General features: G+C 40.7%; 1 protein-coding gene across 1 annotated transcript in view; it reads right to left on the bottom strand.

The window, feature by feature from the left end:
• LOC145425230 (protein NLRC3-like) overlaps positions 1-23,661 on the bottom strand; it is a 611,895-nt gene that overhangs the window by 211,558 nt on the left and 376,676 nt on the right. The window contains exon 3 of the mRNA XM_080298205.1: positions 9,937-10,113. Within this exon, the coding sequence (XP_080154331.1) occupies positions 9,937-10,113 (177 nt within the window). The remainder of the gene's footprint in view (positions 1-9,936; positions 10,114-23,661) is intronic.

Below are 23,661 nucleotides of genomic sequence, written 5' to 3' on the forward strand. Positions count from 1 at the left end.
GACGTTTTTAACACAAATGATTTGGGGGATGGATTGCTTTAGCTTAGTCCTCATTCTGATTGGTATTTGTTCCATATTTTCAAATCTTAGACATAATGAAGGATTTTACAACATAACTCTTGAGTGTGGTGATCACTGATAAATTGTTCTCGAACTTCATCTATTGAGTTATACTGAAAAAGGGACATGACACTATTTGTAAAAAACAATACAAAAACATATCTGACTATAGTCATAGGTATGCCGTACAGTATACTTATGACTTTTGGGGATATTTCTAACAAATACACTCCTCTTTAACCTAAATGGGGACATTCAGTGGGAAACTTTCCTTAGGGAACTGGTAAATACAATGAACTCTGATCATTAAACACATGCATATGTTAAGGTATGTGTAACTACTTTTCGGATTGATTTCTTTATCTTAGTCCTCATTCTGATTGGTATTTGTTCTGTATTTTTAAATCTTAGACATAATGAAGGGGTTGTTCTTTTTTTTTAACATAACCCTTGCTTGAGTGTGGGGATCATTGATAAATTGTTTACAGACTTCATGGATAGATTTATACTGAAAAAGGGACATGATACTATTTTTAGAAAAAAAATCCCGCAACATATCCAACTATAGTCATTAGTATGCCATATGCTTATGACTTTTGGGGACGTTTCTAACACAAATACACTCCGCTTTAACCTAAATGGGGACATTCAATGGGAAACTTTCCTTAGGGAACTGGTTAATACAATGAACTCTGATTATTAAACATCTGCATATATTAAGATATGTGTAATGATTTGGGGGATGGATTGCTTTATCTTAGTCCTCATTCTGATTGGTATTTGTTCCATATTTTCAAATCTTAGACATAATGAAGGATTTTACAAATATAACCCTTACTTGAGTGAGGAGATCACTGATAAATTGTTTGTTGACTTTATAGGTAGATTTATACAGAAAAAAGGAACATGATAACATCTTTTTAAAAAATCCCAAAGCATATCCAACTATAGTCATTAGAATGCCATAAACTTCTGACTTTTGGGGACGTGTCTAACACAAATACACTCCGCTTTAACCTAAATGGGGACATTCAATGAGAAACTTTCCTTAGGGAACTGGTAAATACAACGAACTCATTACACATACCTCAACATATGCATATGTTTCATTATGAAACATATGCATATGTTGAGGTATGTGTAATGATTTGGGGGATGGATTACTTTATCTTAATCCTCATTCTGATTGGTATTTGTTCCATATTTTCATATCTTTGACATAATGAAGGATTTTACAACATAACTCTTGAGTGTGGTGATCACTGATAAATTGTTCTCGAACTTCATGTATGGAGTTATACTGAAAAAGGGACATGACACTATTTTTAAAAAACAATACAAAAACATTTTCGACTATAGTCATAGGTATGCCATATACTTATGACTTTTGGGGATGTTTCTAACACAAATACACTCCTCTTTAACCTAAATGGGGACATTCAATGGGAAACTTTCCTTAGGGAACTGGTAAATACAATGAACTCTGATTATTAAACACACGCATATATTAAGGTATTTGTTCTGTATTTTTAAATCTTAGACATAATGAAGGGGTTGGTTTTTTTTTAACATAACCCTTACTTGAGTGTGGGGATCATTGATAAATTGTTCTCGAACTTCATGCATTGAGTTATACTGAAAAAGGGACATGACATTATTTTTAAAAATACAATAACTGGTTAATAACTGGAACTGGTAAATACAATGAACTCTGATTATTAAACATATGCATATGTTGAGGTATGTGTAATGATGTGGGGGATGGATTGCTTTATCTTAATCCTCATTCTGATTGGTATTTGTTCCATATTTTCAAATCTTAGACATAATGAAGGATTTTACAACATAGCCCTTACTTGAGTGTGGGAATCATTGATAAATTGTTCTCTGACTTCATGGATAGTTTTATACAGAAAATAGGGACATGATATCAAAAAAAAAAAAATACAAAACTATATCCAACTATAGTCACTAGTATGCCATATTCTTATGACTTTTGGGGACGTTTCTAACACAAATACACTCCACTTTAACCTAAATGGGGACATTCAAAATCCTGCAGTTTATTTATGTTTCTTTGTTTCAGAATAATAAATAAATAAATTAAACAAATAGCATAATATTCCTCTTTATAAAGCTTATTTATTTTTTCCGTTTCATTAGCCTCTCTTAATTAACAAGATAATCCTCATTGTTAGCTTGCACATGAAAAACTTAAGGATGCTAATAAACATCCTTTATTATTTTAGAATCATAAAAGCATAAAAAAAATTAAATCCCCTAAAATATTGAATGTTTGGTTCATTCAAACATCCCTTGATGTTTAATCCAAGACGGCTCTGAATGTGTAACTTATATGTGGCTAGCTTTTTCGGGCTAATTAGCTCGAATCTTTTTTTTCCCAAATCATCAAGGGCACATCTAGCAAGCCAGTATTAGCAGTTATTACTAAATAACTTTCTTACATTCAAACAGAAAATGCTGAAACTTGTCAGCAGAACCCTTAAGATATAGGTATAAAAAACTAAAAAAGTTTTAATCACTTTTCATACCTTTAAAGCTGCTCTACATGCTGCTGCTTGCACACACCTCTATGGCTGCGATCAAGGCCTATGGTGACATAGAGGTCTTACCTCACCTCCCCTATCTTTAGGCTGTCCCTGCTCTGTGCCTCTTCACTCTCACACACACACGAACTCCAGACCTGCATTCATCTCTTTCCTCTGAGCCCCCCCACCCGACAGACATACAAAACTCTAAACATCGCCCTTTGACTTACTGCCCCACCCCCACTTGCACACAAACTCTTTCCTGAAAGCACTCTGATTGTATGACACTAGTGTTCATTGTATTATGTTGTACATAGGACTTTTGTGTTGTTTTTATCTTTAAGGTTTTCACTGTACACTGTAGACCGTGGGAGCATTACAATTTAAAATTCCTGTGTATCATCTGTACATGTGGGTTTTCACAATAAAGCTGACTTTGAACTTGACTTGAGTCAAGCTCTGCACATATCTCTAAGACCCAGTCAACCATGCTACAGAAGCTAATCTTTCCCACTTGTATCCAGGATATAATTTTTTTTCTGTCATGATCCATATGTAATGACCATTGTCTTACACAGTTTTTGATCAGCTCTTAAAGAAACTTTGGTGAGAATTAAGTTTTATGCCATATGCTTGTGACTTTTTATGCTTTTTAGGTATTAACATTGAAATTTAAATTTAGCTCAGCTGTTTCACCAAATTTTGGATCCCTGCACCATCCAACAGAAATTCAAGAAACATCTTAAATATTTTGCACTAAAAGTATCAAGAATTTAGAGTAATTTATGTCAAGCTGCAGTTCAGAAAGCAAATATGAACCTAAAGTGCTCCATTATTTCATGCATCTGCTTCACATCATGCCAAATAATTCTTTAAAAAATATTAAAACTATTTATATCATAATTACGTGAAATATGACTCTTTTGTATTTTCTAGTGTCTTCTTTACCCTTTAAAAATATAATCTACTAAATAGTCTACTGATTTCTATTATTTAGTCAAGAGAACAAATGTTTGTTTATATAAAACCATTCATACAGAAGAATGTTGAATAAGATTTTCAAAAAAGATCAATATATTAAAAGAAATCTTACACTATAATAATATAAGGGTTAGGGAGAGGTAATACACACACAAAAAAATCCAAGATATGTCACTTTTGGGGACAGTGGAAATTCTTGCAATTTCACACACTTCCACTAGGGGCAACATAGAGTTATACACAGATTGCAAAAATTTTTGGGGGCAATGTCATACACATACACAAAAAATCTAAAAAATGTCACTTTTGGGGACAGGTGAGATTTTTGGATTAAAATATGTTTTAGAGCATGCTGAACGTTGTTAGAGGTAAATCTAATTGGGGACGGTGGTTTTGGTCCCCAAAGGTAGAGGTGTCCCCAATTGACTGGTGTGTGAGCTGACAGAAGTCCCCAATTTTGACACAAGCAAACTCACACACACACACACACACACACACACACACACACACACACACACACAGGCAAGGTACTCTTTGTTTGTATGTAGACGTCGTATGTTAATGAACCTATGCATATTCATGTAACCTCAATAAAAGGACAGTGTTACGGGAGGACGGACGAGAGCTACTGGGGTCAAGCGAAGGAACGGCGTTTGTCTGGTTCTCTCCCGTGCACGAGTACCATGAAGAAGTTTGCCTACTTGCGTCTTGCTTGCAGTGTAATTATATTGTCTTAACATTCCAGCGAATAGGTTTATGCTACAAACCTATCAGAATCATCTTCATAACTTGAAATGCAAATAGAGATTGTACATTTTTAAAAATACGCACATGTTTTGCAAACAACAAAGTTATATGGTACTATTTACCAAAAAATGCAGCCAAGGCTCAGACGTTTTTCATATGATCATTTCAAACTATTTACAGAACAATCAGGTGTCAAACAATAGTTTGTGTCACTCTAACACATATGAGAACAGCACAGGGATAAACCTGCAGGTCTGACAGCAGGTGTGTCACTCAGCGTTTACACTGCAATCTGCCTTTGTTGGCTTTAAGGCAGCAACTGTGACGATCACTAGTAGAACTGACACACAAAACAAAACAACAGCTACACACTAAATACACAAGACAACAAACTAACTTGAGACCAAACACGGTAAACGTCACAAATCTCTCACGTATCAAAACTCTCTCTCTCTTTCGCTCACTCGCTCTCTCTTGCCGGTCACTCCTAAAACTTCCCCCTTTTGCTAAACAACCAAATGTCATGTTTCCATATCATTTTTGATTGGTCGACATGGTACATTTTCCCACCTATAGGGCTTTGGAGCGTGATGTCACGGGAGATGGGCCATGCCCCCTTCCGCCATGACAGTAGGCCAGCCAAAGGATACCATTTCAGCTATGGATCGTACGTGTTGTGTTGTCGGTTGCAACGTTAGATCACACGATCGTGAAGGCAAGAAGCTGGATAACGGGCTCTCTTTTCATCGTTTTCCATCCTGGAGGCAACGTGAGGGATCCCATGTAGCCGATATTACTAAACAAAGACGTCAGGCTTGGATTGCAGCGGTGAGACGAGCGGATATCGAGTTCTCTGCAATCCCCAGCTTTTTGTTGGTTTGCTCACGGCATTTTCTTTCCGGTGAGTTCTAAATTAATTCATATCACTCTTGAAAGGCTTTTAGTGTTATTTTCAACGTGCTGAGGTCATAGATAATGAGATAAAACATGCTAATGTGTGATGCTGCAGAACCACATCATGTCGACTGAGTAGCTTATGATTTGGCATTATTGCAGGCAAACCAGCATATGAAATGGATGTAACAAATCCAGACTGGGCACCAACACTGCACATGGGGCATGACGACATACCTGTATCAGACTCGGACCGGCACTCAAGGCGTACGCAACGGAAGCGAAAAAGAGCACCCATCGGAGGTAAACAACCCCCCCCCCCCCCCCCCCCTCTAAAAACATACTAAATTGCTATCACTGTACACTAATCCGCACATAACTTCCAGATGAATCACACACCTGTCATTGGAATATTGGTGTACATTTACCTTATGTCTAATTTTATCTTACAGGCTTTCGTTATGCAGCTGCAGAGTCTGAAGGTGTGCCCCGTGCAGAAGTGATTGATGAAGATCTGACAGAAGACCAACAGCAAAATCACAATGTCATGGAGGCAGTGGACAGCAGTTGTGTTGGACAAGTGGAGGTTGAGGTACCAGCTGCAAATGTGGATATACTGAAGAAATGTAAACCTTTTAAAATGATGACAGATTACAAACTCTCAGCTGTGTCTGTAATCAAACCTCTGTAACTTTGCTTCACTTCAGCAGCATCAGCTCATGTTCACATGTTGATTCATGGTTTGCTTCAGTTTTTGATGGACTGCAGAATATTTTGAAGGTTATCTGCTATAAAAAGCCAGAACAGGAAAATCTGCTTCATGTGTTTCTGTTTGATCCTCAGTGACTTTGACACAAAGGCCACTGCTGTGATGATCACACCTCTGATCAAGTCTCACAGTGTCAGCTTTGTTTTTATACATATGGATATGTGCTGATAAATGATCAGAGTTATAATATTTCCCACTGTCTGCTGTGTGCCGTGACCTTTGACCTGCTAAAGACAGTCAGCTGTGGATTATTCATTGTTGTGTCTGATACTTAGAACTGTGAGGAAGAACACTACACAGTTAATCAGGGTCCCCTCTCTCTGAATCAGGGAAGGTGGGCAGGCCGCGTGTGGGCCGCGGGCCATACGTTGAGTCTCACTGTTTAAAATGTGAACATTGTTCTGCTGCAGTCAATGGACTAAACCAGAGAAGAAGAAAACAGACTTTACCATGAAGATCCTCAGTGTGGATCAGTATAATATCAGCCTGATGTCTGCAGTTTAGTGTCAGCACAACTTTCACATCATATTCATCTCAGCACAACTAAAACATGCTGACTGACCTCAGAGTTTCAAGTCCACATCCTGGACTCTCCAGGAAACCACACAGATGCTTCACTCCTGAATCCTGCAGCTTGTTGTTCCTGCTCAGGTCCAGCTCTCTCAGATGGGAGGGGTTGGACTTCAGTGCTGCTGCCAGATAATCACAGCTGATCTCTGACAAACCACAGCTCTCCAATCTGTATAAAGAATGAAAGATGTAAGTTTATTAGACAAAGTGTGAGCTTGAAATCATTCAGTGTTTCATCATCTGTTCAGAGCTGAAGAAGGTTCAGAATGTAGAAGTTTAGAAAATGGAAACTCCAAACAGCTGACAGAGTTCATACGCCTTTGTCAGGGTCAAATTCAAGCAAGACCATGTGAAAATTAAAACACATCATCCTAGGTGAACTTAAACACCTTTGTTCCCCTTTTGTTAAGACATAGAAAAGTACACCACACAAAAATACTGCAAAAGGAAACGGTCGCCTTATATACATAGTGTATAAACTCAAAATGCACATTTCACTTCAAATTAAGATTAAGGCTTTGAACAGATCACATAGTTCAGTTCAACATATAAGACTTTAAGAATGCACAAGCATCTACTTAAAATCTATTTAATTTATCATCCATGATATTATTTTGTACAATTCCAATGTATTTTGTTCATCTCCCTTAAATAAACAGGCAGTCTTAAAGTATGAAATATTCATATACAAACACATATAAATGTGTGTACTGTCTCAGTGGCTGATAGTACCCCACAGGCCTCAGTGTGAGCTTGAAGACATTTATAATGTTTAAGTAGTTTAATGTGCAGGTGCTGACGATAAACACATTTTGAATGAAAGCCGGGGAACTTTGGTAGCACAGAAACAAGTGGCTATTCTTTGTGACTATATGGATCACTCACAATACCATTATTTCACACAAAGGCACCAAATTAATACTCAAAAAAGCTGCAGCAATACACACAAATATAAACAGTACTTGGTGACAACTTTGCTTTTAGCCTTTAACCCTTCTTGACTACTTTTGATGTGGCCTCTATATTTTACCTTTAAAAACAGTTTATCTTGCCAATCTGTTATTTTCTCATTTTGACCAACTGTATCAGCACAATTTATCTAAATTCAGACAAAATTTAAAATACAAGTAGAAAGTGATATTTTGACTGTAAAAACCACACACATGTTTAACGAATCATCTTCATAACTTGAAATGCAAATAGAGATTGTACATTTTTAAAAATACGCACACGTTTTGCAAACAACAAAGATATATGGTACTATTTACCAAAAAATGCAGCCAAGGCTCAGACGTTTTTCATATAATCATTTCAAACTATTTACAGAACAATCAGGTGTCAAACAATAGTTTGTGTCACTCTAACACATATGAGAACAGCACAGGGATAAACCTGCAGGTCTGACAGCAGGTGTGTCACTCAGCGTTTACACTGCAATCTGCCTTTGTTGGCTTTAAGGCAGCAACTGTGACGATCACTAGTAGAACTGACACACAAAACAAAACAACAGCTACACACTAAATACACAAGACAACAAACTAACTTGAGACCAAACACGGTAAACGTCACAAATCTCTCACGTATCAAAACTCTCTCTCTTTCGCTCACTCGCTCTCTCTTGCCGGTCACTCCTAAAACTTCCCCCTTTTGCTAAACAACCAAATGTCATGTTTCCATATCATTTTTGATTGGTCGACATGGTACATTTTCCCACCTATAGGGCTTTGGAGCGTGATGTCACGGGAGATGAGCCATGCCCCCTTCCGCCATGACAGTAGGCCAGCCAAAGGATACCATTTCAGCTATGGATCGTACGTGTTGTGTTGTCGGTTGCAACGTTAGATCACACGATCGTGAAGGCAAGAAGCTGGATAACGGGCTCTCTTTTCATCGTTTTCCGTCCTGGAGGCAACGTGAGGGATCCCATGTATCCGATATTACTAAACAAAGACGTCAGGCTTGGATTGCAGCGGTGAGACGAGCGGATATCGAGTTCTCTGCAATCCCCAGCTTTTTGTTGGTTTGCTCACGGCATTTTCTTTCCGGTGAGTTCTAAATTAATTCATATCACTCTTGAAAGGCTTTTAGTGTTATTTTCAACGTGCTGAGGTCATAGATAATGAGATAAAACATGCTAATGTGTGATGCTGCAGAACCACATCATGTCGACTGAGTAGCTTATGATTTGGCATTATTGCAGGCAAACCAGCATATGAAATGGATGTAACAAATCCAGACTGGGCACCAACACTGCACATGGGGCATGACGACATACCTGTATCAGACTCGGACCGGCACTCAAGGCGTACGCAACGGAAGCGAAAAAGAGCACCCATCGGAGGTAAACACCCCCCCCCCCCCCCCCCTCTAAAAACATACTAAATTGCTATCACTGTACACTAATCCGCACATAACTTCCAGATGAATCACACACCTGTCATTGGAATATTGGTGTACATTTACCTTATGTCTAATTTTATCTTACAGGCTTTCGTTATGCAGCTGCAGAGTCTGAAGGTGTGCCCCGTGCAGAAGTGATTGATGAAGATCTGACAGAAGACCAACAGCAAAATCACAATGTCATGGAGGCAGTGGACAGCAGTTGTGTTGGACAAGTGGAGGTTGAGGTACCAGCTGCAAATGTGGATATACTGAAGAAATGTAAACCTTTTAAAATGATGACAGATTACAAACTCTCAGCTGTGTCTGTAATCAAACCTCTGTAACTTTGCTTCACTTCAGCAGCATCAGCTCATGTTCACATGTTGATTCATGGTTTGCTTCAGTTTTTGATGGACTGCAGAATATTTTGAAGGTTATCTGCTATAAAAAGCCAGAACAGGAAAATCTGCTTCATGTGTTTCTGTTTGATCCTCAGTGACTTTGACACAAAGGCCTCTGCTGTGATGATCACACCTCTGATCAAGTCTCACAGTGTCAGCTTTGTTTTTATACATATGGATATGTGCTGATAAATGATCAGAGTTATAATATTTCCCACTGTCTGCTGTGTGCCGTGACCTTTGACCTGCTAAAGACAGTCAGCTGTGGATTATTCATTGTTGTGTCTGATACTTAGAACTGTGAGGAAGAACACTACACAGTTAATCAGGGTCCCCTCTCTCTGAATCAGGAAAGGTGGGCAGGCCGCGTGTGGGCCGCGGGCCATACGTTGAGTCTCACTGTTTGAAATGTGAACATTGTTCTGCTGCAGTCAATGGACTAAACCAGAGAAGAAGAAAACAGACTTTACCATGAAGATCCTCAGTGTGGATCAGTATAATATCAGCCTGATGTCTGCAGTTTAGTGTCAGCACAACTTTCACATCATATTCATCTCAGCACAACTAAAACATGCTGACTGACCTCAGAGTTTCAAGTCCACATCCTGGACTCTCCAGGAAACCACACAGATGCTTCACTCCTGAATCCTGCAGGTTGTCGTTGTAGCTCAGGTCCAGCTCTCTCAGATGGGAGGGGTTGGACTTCAGTGCTGCTGCCAGATAATCACAGCTGATCTCTGACAAACCACAGCTCTCCAATCTGTATAAAGAATGAAAGATGTAAGTTTATTAGACAAAGTGTGAGCTTGAAATCATTCAGTGTTTCATCATCTGTTCAGAGCTGAAGAAGGTTCAGAATGTAGAAGTTTAGAAAATGGAAACTCCAAACAGCTGAAGCCAACAGGAAGCAGCTTCAAACAAACACAACAAGAGAAAAAACTCTGAATGTTTCACATTAAAGTCGTACATTTCTCACAAAGCTCAATTATGTGACAGACATTTCATCCCATGTCAGTTTGGCCTCATCCTGGGCCGGATTATCCAGCACACACTCTGACCACAGGCCCAGGGGCCACGCACAGCTGGGCTCCATCCAAGAGACAGCAAACAAACCAACACAATAATAAAAAGCACCATGTGATCTTCTTACATCTTCAAGACAAATATAGTAAAAACATGAGCACATTTGTTTCCTGATAAAATGATGTGACAGGTAGAACAGAGTAAAGTGGTGGTGTTACAGCCTTTCTCCCCTCTGCTGCCGAGGCTGTTAGTCTCTCCCAAACTCAGCTACAGGACTTCCAAATGAATGAAAGCAGCAGAAGTGGCTTTACAAATGAAAGAGGAAGAGGAGAAGAAGAGGAGAGGGAGGCCACCCTGACCATCACTCCAGCTGAAAACATCACACTTCCATTAAAGTTGGTGAGAAAATGTTGAGCAGGATGAGCTGCTGGCTAATCTGGAGGCTGTAGCAGCAGCTCACAGTCACAGTGGATTTCCACTCATGAAAAAGCTCTGGCTGCTTCATTTCTCATCTCATATCAGAGACTTTAATGCTTCACTGAAGCTGTACTGTGATGCTTCCATATTCCAGTGAGGCCTCCATAATGATTTCAGCTGTTCTGTACACACACTGTGTGCCCTGTATGGCTCAAAGTCTCTGCAGCCTGTTTTTATCTGCTATCATCAGATTTTCATCATCCTCATTCACATCCCTCACACACTCTACAGCCTCATCAGCACTGACTTCTGTGGAGCAGGGAAATTATTTTACTGCTATTGTTAAATAATTGTCATCATTACCATTGCATTAATAATATAATCTGGAGTTTATATTGTGTTTAGAGGTTTAAACAGTGTGTCTTTCAGAAAGGCTAAAAGTAACAGGACAGGAAACAGGCTTTGAGAGTTTTGCAGAAGTGGAAGTTATTTTGAGCAGCAGGCTAAGACGAGGCTTTAACAATGTAACAGATAGCTTTAAGAAGGCCTTAAGCAGTTATGACTATTTTATACACAATGCATATCTGTGCTTATTTGAGTTGATGTTCAGGTTCATTAATGGTCTTAAGCTTCATCTAGTGAGAGTGTCTAGATGATCCATGATGAGGGAAAACTAGAACATAGAAAGAATTGCAGTACATGCTTACACAACAGTTCATTTTAATATCTTTTATATGTTCATATTCTTGTATTAAGCTTTTAGTAGGGGTTCTTGATTAAAACATTTATTTAGTAGAAGACATACACATAGTCTCAGTGAGCCTCTGGTCTGGTAAAAGGTCAGAAGTGCAACAGGTGAATTGAGAAAGAGCATGTGAGGTCAACACACACACACACATGAGTTAGATTTATTTAGAGGAGAGATTAGTCATGTCTCGGCAAGTAAGAGGAACAATTCATTTTAAGACAAGAACGGAAAGTACCAGCCATGAAAATAGAAGATGATCTTCTGGGTTAAAAGTCCTTGTGGTGTTGATCTGATCTATGTATAAAATGTATCTGTGACGCATGAAGGGGCGTTAGTAAATCAAACCCTGATGCTATAAAATATCTGTTCATGCTTTGATTAAGTTGAAGATTAATTCCTGTCTGCGTACAGAGTTGTCTTCCCACGCGTGTATTCATTAAAATCATTGTTTGACCAAGAGCTTCTGGACCATGGGTGGTTTGTACTCTCCTTCCTCAATTTTGAACCTTAACACTTCATCTTCACTGACTGATGGAGCACAACATGAACCTGTGGAGGCTGAAACACTGTCCTGTCAAACATCTCCCCGTCACCACTCCACTTCTGTCAGCCTTTAAATGAACCCTGCTCAAGTCTGTCACTTCTGTTTGGAGCCAAAAGGAAAAACTGTTGTTCAGTCGTTTGGAAAGACAACATTTCTGAAAGCACTCAAACTTCTTCACATTTGTCTTCAGACACATCCTGAACATTTAGGAACTAAAGAAAGTTTCAAACATCCATCAAAGACCTGAAATATAGAAAAACAACAACAGCCGCAGTCAGTGAACTCACCTCAGAGTCTCCAGTCGACAGTTTGGACTCTCCAGTCCAGCACACAGAAGCTTCACACCTGAATCCTGGAGGTCATCATTTCTGCTCATGTCCAGCTGTGTCAGATGGGAGGGGCTGGACTTCAGAGCTGAGGCCACAACTTCACAGTGAGACTCTGAGAGTCCACACCGAGTCAGTCTGTGATGATAGAAAATATAAAATGTGTTATTATAAAAGCTAAAGACACACTTTTACGCTCTGGCTTTTAACACATTATGACCCAAGCATTTTGGATTTATCTGAATTAGTTAGTATTGTTTCAATTCTTCTATTTTATTGTTTCTATTGTTATTATTGTATTACACTGTAGTTTTTAATTTTATTGTTATTGTTAAGCACTTTGTGCAGCATCGGCTGTTGGAAATGTGCAATATAAATAAATCTGACCTTGACCTTGACCTCTGACCTATTATAAAAGCAGAAAATCTGCATTATAAACACAGACTGAATGTATATGAAGACAAAACAGAGTGAGGTCATAATCTGATGAATCTGCTCTTCACATCTGTGCTTCAGCTCCTCTTACTGTGTTTGACATGACACAACGATTGAGTCTCTCTCAGACCTGCAGACTTTTAATGAGAATCTTTGTTTGGCTTTAATCTGCTTTTGGCTTTTTCATGGATTTCATGGATGATTTGAGTGATTTCCAGCAGGACACTTAAACATGTCAGTGGACGTCCTAAAGAACATATTCACTGATATGAAACGTGTCATTGAACAGGATTAATATCAGTGGAAACATGGTGGAAACAGCTGTGACTGCATGGATGTGACACACTTCAAATCTGTTCTCCACTCTTGGATTTGGGATCCATGGAGCTGCTGCTGAGTCTGTACAATAAAGGAATGGTGTGGAAGGTTGCAGCGTACGGACACAAACACTTTGTGGTTACAATCTGATTTTATTTTCAACATTAAACTACTAACCTACACTGATCAATGATGTTAATGATCACATCTGGACTCACCCAGCCTTTCTGCAGTTCCTCACAGCTGGAATCAGTCTCTGTCGTCCCCGCTCTGATGTTTTGTACTTCTGCAGGTCCAACTCATCCAGAACCTCCTCTGACATCTGCAGCATGAAGGCCAGAGCTGAGCACTGGATCTCAGAGAGTTTCTTCTCTGATCTGTTCTCTGACTTCAGGAACTCTTGGATCTCCTGAAATAATGAGAGGTGGTTCATCTCCATCAGACAGTGGAAGATGTTGATGCTTCTGTCAGGAGAGATTTCATCACTGTTCATCTCCTTCAGGTTGTTGATGACTCTCTGGATGGTTCCTGGACTGATCTCTGTCTGACCCAGCAGACCTACTAAGAGTCTCTGGTTGGACTCCAGACAGAGGCCATGAAGGAAGCGAACAAACAGGTCCAGGTGGCCATTTTTACTCTGGAGGGATTTATACATGCCTTTAGTCAAAAAGACATCCATTGATGGGAAGCTATAAGACTTGAACATGTTCTTAAAAAAAGATCTGTTTTTGTATTCTTCTCGGAAATTCCCTAGAAAACCTTCTACCACCCCAGTCTTCCTGTTGGTGTGACATTGGAACATGTAGACTGCAGCCAGAAACTCCTGAATGCTCAGATGAACAAAGCAGTAGACTGGTTTCTGGAAGATCACACACTCTCTTTTGAAGATCTCTGTACAAACTCCTGAGTACACCGAGGCCTCTGTCACATCCAGACCACACTGCTCCAGGTCTTCTTGGTAGAACATGATGTTTCCTTTCTCCAGATGTTCAAACGCCAGCCTCCCCAGCTTCAGAAGAACTTTCCTATCAGCCTTCGTCAGCTCCTGTGGACTCGTCTCACGTCCCTCATGGTACTTGTTCTTCTTCCTCTTTGTCTGAACCAGCAGGAAGTGTGAGTACATGTCAGTCAGGGTCTTGGGCAGCTCTCCTCTCTGCTCTGTAGTCAACATGTGCTCCAGAACTGTAGCAGTGATCCAGCAGAAGACTGGGATACTACACATGATGTGGAGGCTCCTGGATGTCTTCATGTGGGAGATGATTCTGCTGGACAGCTCTTCATCACTGAATCTCCTCCTGAAGTACTCCTCCTTCTGGGCGTCAGTGAAGCCTCGTACTTCTGTTAGCCTGTCAACACATGTAGGAGGGATCTGATTGGCTGCTGCGGGTCGGGAAGTTATCCAGACGAGAGCCGAGGGAAGCAGATTCCCCTGGATGAGGTTTGTCAGCAGCTGGCTGACTGATGACTTCTGTGTGACATCAGACAGCAGCTTCCTGTTGGTGAAATCCAATGAAAGTCTGCTTTCATCCAGGCCATCAAAGATGAACAAAAGCTGAGAGACAGCCAGCTTCTCTGCTGTGACCTTCTGTAATGTTGGATGGAAAACATGGAGCAGCTCCAGAAGACTGTACTGCTCATCTCTGATCAGGTTCAGCTCCCTGAATGAAAGCAGAACCACCACACTGACATGTTGGTTCTCCAAGCCCTCTGCCCAGTCCAGAGTGAACTTCTGCACTGAGAAGGTTTTTCCAACACCAGCCACGCCGTTGGTCAGAACCACTCTGACGGGTCTCTGTTGGTCAGGTAAGGCTTTAAAGATGTCCTGGCACCTGATTGGAGCGTCATGGAGGGCGTCCATCTTGGAAGCTGTCTCCAGCTGCCTCACCTCATGTTGGGTATGAACCTCTTCACTCTGTCCCTCTGTGATGTAGAGCTCAGTGTAGATCCTGTTGAGGAGTGTTCTACTTCCTGTTTCATCACTTCCTTCAGTCACACGTTCACATCTCCTCCTCAGACTGATCTTATGTTCATCTAAAACCTCCTGCAGACCAACATCTGCTGAAAGAAAGAAAAACAATGAGACTAAAGAGAAAGAAAACTCTTCAATGTCTGAACAACACAAGAAGTCCAGTTTTCAGAAATGAGTCCATCAGCAGACAGATGTTCAGTCTTACTTTGTACACAGCTGCTCTGACTGGCTGTCTGCAGTCCAGCTCTGCTTCTGGATCTTTCTCCACACTGTGCAGAAGCTCTGATGGTGACACAGAAAAGTCACAGTGGAGATACTTCTATCCACCTTTGATTAGACTCATTATAAAAAGGAAAACAAAGTTTGAACACAGTCATGTTTCCTGTTCACTGACTTACATTTATTCCATGGACACTCACTCTAACCTGAAGCACAGCTACAACCCAACATTGTTGAGGCCTCATCTCCTCCTTTCCTGACTGTAGAGGTTAAATATGCAACAACCAACAAATAAAAGAATTTGGTTCATTTCAAAGAAATTCACACGGTGACCAAGTAAAGTAACCATAGTAAAGGAGACAACATCCCGTTGATGGTGGGATTATTTGAAAGATTTGCTTTGGTCACGTCACCAAATGCAGTTGAACCACCCGTGGATCCATGTTTGACCATTCTACCACTCTGAGCTCTGCTTTTGAATCATTTTATTATTATCATCATTCATTTATTCATTCTTTGGAGGGGGGCTATTTCCTAATGCTGCCCTAATAAGCTGATGTTCAAGGGGAAATATAACAGAAACTCTTTCAGTGTTATTCATTAATAAATTAACAGATAAACTGTGAAGAAGAAAAAAACTGAGATTTAAAGGAGAGAGTGAGAAACTTGATCATCCATCCTCATAATACATGTTTATCAGTATCTGCTGTGACCATACTGCAGTAATAACTACAAGTCTACATTTCTGTGACTGTTGATCAATCACAGCAGGAATCTGAGCTCATCTCTGCACACAGAGCAGCTTCAGCTCTGGGATAAACTGCTCGCTTCACGTCCTTCTCAGCTCACAGACACTCATCCTGATATTTTCCTTTAACATTTGATGGTATAATTCATCTGAGTTTACACTTTATCTGCATAAATACAGAAAAACAGACCCAAACACCAGAAACCATCAGTTTCACCATGTAGAATATATTGTTGTTTCCTTGCTTTTAATTCAGAGAAAAACTCTGATTTGGATTTTCTCTGTTCTCTTTGCCACAGCCCATCCCAGCAGCAGCTGAAGCAGCTGACTGTCACAACACTGAATAACACTTTAGGAGGAATTTCAGAGGTCAGTAAAGCTCCAGTTTCAACATCAGTTAATTAATCATAGTTCATCATAAATGTGAACCTGGCTGGCACACATGTTAATGTTAGCCATTTAAATATTAGCAGTTAGCTGAGGCCACAAGAAGAAGAGGCCCTAGAAGAACAATGGATGATAAGATTAGATTTTCAAGACTAGGCAGAGACGTGTTTTCCTTTACTGTCTCTTACAGAGGAGGGAGCAGATACCAGACGAGGTCACGGAGGTACGGGGAGGATTCGCAGCAGACAGCAAGACTGCCACGTCCATGCGAGAGAGCGATGGCTACGATAATCTCTGTTTTTGTCTCCCTATATAATGTTGTACAGCCCATGTGAGGGTTAACACAAACATCAGTCCTTCTACTTCAGTATGTTTGACACTTTGTTTACACCTAAATTAACTTTACTGTTAACCAGTTTTCATGTTTCTGTAATCCACCAGTGTGCTCATGCTTTTTAAGTGAAAACATATTTTTAATGATCAAATATAATTATGTTTGTTATTTGTGGATTTTAAATGTCCTTGACAGAGACAGATGATGATCATTATCCTGCACTGTGCTCTCAGGTTTGGTCGAGCTAGCACAAAGAATGGCTATGTTGAACTTCCTCCTGGGATCTACACTAAGAAGTGAGTCCAACATTAGCAGGGTCTCTTTCCTTTATCTGGATTCACTTTAGCATTCACAGTCACGTGAAGCTTGTTATTAACTCGATAAGTCAACCCAGGGTTTCAGCTGAGCGCTCACATGAAACACATGGTGTTGGCAGCATCTGATCAATCATATTCATGGAGACGTGTATCAGCAACAGAGCAGCTGAGTTTGTAGAAGGACGTCAAACTAAACCACAGGAACAATATGAGGAGATTACACACATAATAAAATACTAGCAGTAACACAGCTGCTGCAGACAAATCAGTCGTGTGATCGTGTGTGAGAGGAGAAGGACTGTAAAGGAGTTTGGTGTTAAAAGCTCTGTATGAATGTGGGAGACTTTGAAGGGCTTTAAAAAGGCCAATATAAAATAAAAGGCAGCAAAACTGCTGAGTGTGAAAGTCACCAGACTTATCAGACCTCTGTGATTAAGACCTGTAAGAACACCTATTTGTACTTGTTGGCATTATATCAAACACACACGTATATTAAGCCTTGTGGACAGTCATAGCCTGCTGCTAGCATGAATGCTAAATGTACTGCTGTGGATGATCAGCTGAAAAACTTGTGGTCAGTTTGACTGTTTGCTGTATTTAAAGTGTTTTTCTCAGTTCGTCTGTATTCAAAGTGCATTCGGGGCTTTAGCTGACAGCTCTTTGTGCTAACAAACTAAACTCTCTTAGTTTAAGCCAGCAGACTTTACCAAACACAAAGCCTGCTGCTGCCTCCATGGGTTAGCTTGTGTGACTGGTGTTTACACCAATGAAATCTAAATCACACTAATGTGTCCTCCAAGGTGTTTGGTGGGAGCACTGAGTGAAACATAAGAGCTCTGGTAAAATAACAAACAGGGCTGTGAGAGCAACTGAAGTGATAAAAATACTGTTTAAAGATAAAAAACACTTTGATGTTCTCTCGTCACCTAACAAAGTCCAAACCCTGTGCACTATTTTAGCTTTAATAATTGTGGATTCAGGTATCCTGAACCCATCTTTGGACATTTGTAATTAAATATTTTAAAACTCCATCAAAGACTCCTGATGTGGCTGTTTGGAGAAGGAAAAGAGGGACAAAGTGGAGCGTTGAGCTGAGGCTTCATTCACTGCAAACCTACAGTTATGTTTCCTTATTTCTGCTGTTTGCATGTTCACAGCTGAAATAAAGCTGCCTCTTTGACTTCATCCTGTTGTGTTTGGGTCCAATTCTGCCTGCCACACAGCGCTACAGGACAAAGTCTAATATTTTTATCTTTTTAATGAATCTTTGGTCATATTTATCCAGGAAAACACAAACATGTAAAGGAGTCATCACAGTTCTCTGACCTCGTTGGTCCAGGTTCAGCACTGAAGTTTAGAGGATGACCTTTGGACCCATCACTCCTTATAGACGGACAGCTGGATCCTGCAGACTGTGACCTCTGACCTCTGCAGACACAAACATGTTTTATTCAATGATCAATTCTCTGATGAAGTGATTGAAGCAGCTGTGATCACACAGACTGCAGATAATGCAGCTGTTTCCTGTCAGTAACAGTCCTCTTAGATTAGAGTTCAGCTTTTTACAGGAAAACAAATGTCCCTGAATGCAACAGTGAGACACAGTCTGCCTGTGTGGCTGTGATAGCTGCCGTTAGGAGCGCTCATGTGTTTGCAGTTAGACGAGGAGATGTTACCATCATGGACACGTTAACAAATCCTGCAGCATCACGTGGCACAAACACTTTGTGTTCCTGTCATCTGCAAGCAACAGGAAGTTCGGCGGGATGGAGACGCGACTGTGATGGTTCTCCTTCATCCAGCTGTTACACACATCTGGGCTAACACGACGAGCCTTTGTCTAATACAGCAGCTGCTCTCTGAACACTTTTCTGAAGAGGAGCTGCACAAACCTTTGTTTGCTTTCTAGAGCAGCGTATCAAAGTCAAACTACCCACTGCTAGCAGCTGTTTCTATCATAGTTTAGGATCCAGATGTGTGAGGTCTAAATTTACACCTCTGATTAAAATACATAGTTAAAAACAGCCAATTGAGTCCAAATGTGTCTTAAAACCAGATAAACTGACAGTTACAGCTGAGCCTGTGTGTCCTTGGAGACACTGCTCTGCTACAGAGATGCATTTTAGAAACCAGGAAACATCAAAATCATTTAAATCAGAGAGTTCTTGTAACTAACAGCTCACCTCTCTGCAGCAGACACAGGCTGGGATTTAAAATCAATGAATCGATGATTGGACCAGTCACTCTTTAAGGACACAGAGCTGGATGGTTTCTGATTGACGCTAAAAGTAAGTGAACATGAAACATGTGTCACATCCAATGTGTCCAATACATTACATAAAAAGTATAAATAAAGTATTAAATAGTATATTATTTAAATCGTTAAATAGTAAAAAGCTGATTAAAATTTCAAACATTTTAACACTGACATGAACTTACTTTTTGTCAGATAACTTTTTTTGCCCTAAATTATGAAAGAAATGCTTCACCCGTTTGCTCTTAGAGGACACAGAGCTGGGTGGAGGTCCAGGCTGGTTCCTGTGAATAATGATGGAGCAGTGATGTGAGTGCTGAGCTGTGACATGGAGAAGAGTCATGGACAGTTAGAGATGGTCATCTCACCTCTGAGCTTTGGTCTGGCTCTCATGTTCCCCACACAGAGTGCTTTTAGAGGGAGGGACTCCCTCCTCTCTGTCCTCACACTGATCCATGCTGCTCAATTCACATCAGCTCACACATACTTTCTACCTTCACCTGCAGAGGAAACACAAATCATTCATGTGCACATCAACTGAGAGCTGCAGAGGTTGTGTCCGATGTGTTGGACTAACATCCATCTGAGACATTTCATCAGTTCACTACAAAAAGTGTCACAGAGCCCATTTCAGCCTCCAAATCCTCCATTACTGTAGTCCTACAAAGCAGCAGGTCAAACATGGCTGCAGAGAGCAGCTTTATGTCAGTAACCATGTCCAGGACCGAGCTGACTGCTTACAGAGTTCATACTCTAACTGCTAGCTGCTCTGCTAGCTAAACTAACTCAGTAACAGTGACTCTGACAGCAGTTACTGTGGAACAGCGGCCGAGCTCAGGACACATTCAGTGTGTTTAGTCTGAGTCCTGGACTCTGATTCAATGGATTCAATCCAGCTCAGAGTTTCATGTGTTCATCAGAATAAAATACATGTACTAATATAACAGAAGTAATGCTCTGAATGCAGGACTGTAATGGAGGATAAATAAGGTTTTTACAGCCTGAAAGAAACATTCAGTTCATATATTTGTAGACAGTGAAGCAGTTTTTAATACTGCAGCTGTTTCCTTCACCTGTGTGTGTGTGAGCCACACCTTCATGTGCTGCTGTAGAAATATGTGGTCTGACTGCTCAGACTGAGTCTAGGAGGAAAGTTCACACGCTGGAGAAAGTTTTGTTCCTAACTTTGTCAGAGTTCGGCTCCAAAGACAAAGAAGACGGAGCTCACAGTCTGTAGATGGTCCTCAGTGTGTGTGTGAAGCACACAGGAGTGTGTTTATGTCAGGAAATCAGTGTGTGTGAAGAGTCTGAGGGAGTGTGTGAATGAGACTCAACACTGAAACCAACAGTCCAAGAAAAGCGTCTGGACTTCTTTAAGTTTAACTTAAAGAAGTCCAGACGCTTTTCTTTTTGTCTCCATAATGTCTCCATAATGCTGCAATGTTATCTGCCCCAGAAACACTGTGCAGAAGCTCTGATGGTGACACAGAAAAGTCACAGTGGAGATACTTCTGTCCACCTTTGATTAGACTCATTATAAAAAGGAAACAAAGTTTGAACACAGTCATGTTTCCAGTTCACGGACTTACATTTATTCCATGGACACTCACTCTAACCTGAACCACAGCTACAACCCAACATTGTTGAGGCCTCATCTCCTCCTTTCCTGACTGTAGAGGTTAAATATGCAACAACCAACAAATAAAAGAATTTGGTTCATTTCAAAGAAATTCACACGGTGACCAAGTAAAGTAACCGTAGTAAAGGAGACAACATCCCGTTGATGGTGGGATTATTTGAAAGATTTGCTTTAGTCACGTCACCAAATGCAGTTGAACCACCCGTGGATCCATGTTTGACCACTCTACCACTCTGAGCTCTGCTTTTGAATCATTTTATTATTATCATCATTCATTTATTCATTCTTTGGAGGGGGGCTATTTCCTAATGCCGCCCTAATAAGCTGATGTTCAAGGGGAAATATAACAGAAACTCTTTCAGTGTTATTCATTAATAAATTAACAGATAAACTGTGAAGAAGAAAAAACTGAGATTTAAAGGAGAGAGTGAGAAACTTGATCATCCATCCTCATAATACATGTTTATCAGTATCTGCTGTGACCATACTGCAGTAATAACTACAAGTCTACATTTCTGTGACTGTTGATCAATCACAGCAGGAATCTGAGCTCATCTCTGCACACAGCTCAGCTCACAAACACTCATCCTGATATTTTCCTTTAACATTTGATGGTATAATTCATCTGAGTTTACACTTTATCTGCATAAATACAGAAAAACAGACCCAAACACCAGAAACCATCAGTTTCACGTTCAACGGGAAGTGGCTCAAACGTCACAGTTTCATAACGTCACCCTGAACTCCACTCACGGAGTTTCTGTCGCCATTGTAGTTTTTAAAGTCCCGTGATAAAGGCGGGTCTTTCTGTGAATCCGCACGCTCATTGGCTAATAGCTCGTGATTGACACATCGTTATCCAATGAGCGTGCGGGAACTTCCGACATAAAGTTGTTTCCTTTGAAAAACCAAAGTCTGATTATTTTTGCCTCCACTGACAGAGCCTGTTGTTCCCGCCACAGAGACACAGTAATGTCAGAGCGGTGTTAACACTCACCCTGCCTCAGCACAGCTCTCACTCTCCTCCTGCTCTCTCACACTAAACGGAGGCTCAGCTAAACTCACTTCCTCTCTACTTACAGGAAACCAGCGCTCAGAGGAGCCGACCGGCCTCACATTTCACCCACAGACACGAACAGCGTGGAATTATTTTATGTCATAAGAAGAAACATATTCATGTTAACACTCACCTGCCTCAGCTCCACCTTCCTCCTCCTGCTTTCACTTTCACTGCTGCTCCCTAAACACAGAGGATGCTGGGACTTGTAGTTGTTTCCTTCCGGTGCGGTCTTCCTCTTTGTTTGTTTGTGTTTGTGTTCAAGTTATTTTGATCATGTAAACATCAACAGAACACGTGAAGCCACACAGAGTTTGTATGTCGAGGTGGGTAGGAGGGTTTGAGGGTTTGGGGAGGGGTCAGAGGGAAGAGGTCTCTCAGTCTTGACAATCCACATTGATGGCATTGCATCTTTCAACGTGTTTGTGGGTCGATTTGGATGCTCCAGGTGTGAGAGCAGCCACTCAGCCTCTGCTGCAGATGTGTGTCACAAGTTCATCTAGTAGTGAGACGGTGGCGCAAGATGGCGAGTTGAGCAGTCGCACGAATTAGGAGCTCGTTGAACTTGTCCCAGAATTTACTTTGTGTTCGTTATTGTTTCCACTCGAAAGTAGTAAAATGACTGCCCCAAGTATAGTTAAACCTGCTAAATTCAAACTCGACCTCAAAAAACAAGAAACAACATCGCCATGTGATGGAAAGGAAGACAGCAGAGAAGGAACGGATCATGACTACGTAGAAAAAACCTTGAAAAAAGAGTGGACGAGCAGCTAGCTGACCTGAGTGTGCAATGCAAGCAAGCTAGTACGATGCTAGCCAGCCTAGCCAAAGCGGTTCAGTTCAACTCAGAGGAGGTGAAAGAATGTAAACAAAAGGTTAAAGAGTTGGAGAGACGAAACGAGCAGTTGACCAAAGATAACTACGATCTCAAGGAGAGAGTGTGAGAGCAAGAAAGGTACAATGAGGTGGTGCCTCCGGATTAAAGGATTAGAAGAGAAAAGAGATGAAGGTGTCAGATCGCTGGTTATTGGAATTCTTGGCAAGATCGCACCTGATATGATATCAAAGCTTGAAGAATCTGTGGATGTGGTGCATAGAGTTGGGAAGAAGATTGAGAACAAGGTCCGACATATCATCATTCTGTTTGCTCTGAGACACGTGAAAGAGGAGATTTGGCGTCGCACCAAAGATTCGGCTGTCTGTAAGAACGGGGGTTTCCACTTTGCTGAGGTACTGCCGCGGGAGGACTGGGAAGAGAGGAGGCGGCTGTGGCCGCAAATTGAACAAGCCAGACGGGCTGGGAAACGGGCCTTTTTCCGGGGTCCTCATGGATACATCGAAGGACGGAGGATCATCGACGTTGAATGAAAGACTTGATGTAAGACTGTATACAGTGGAATATTATTAATGGGACAAAAGAGTTCTACTTAAAGTTAAAGGTTATTAGTCACTGAGTTGGTGACAAGTGTTACAATTTAAACTCATGTTTATATATTTTTCTTTTCTTTTTAAAAAAAAAGTTATTTTCTTAGCATACTCTTATTATGGTTCACTCAAAAATTTCTTTTGGTTC

The sequence above is a fragment of the Astatotilapia calliptera genome, chromosome 3 (genome assembly GCF_964374335.1).
Source record: "Astatotilapia calliptera chromosome 3, fAstCal68.1, whole genome shotgun sequence".
NCBI lineage: Eukaryota > Metazoa > Chordata > Actinopteri > Cichliformes > Cichlidae > Astatotilapia > Astatotilapia calliptera.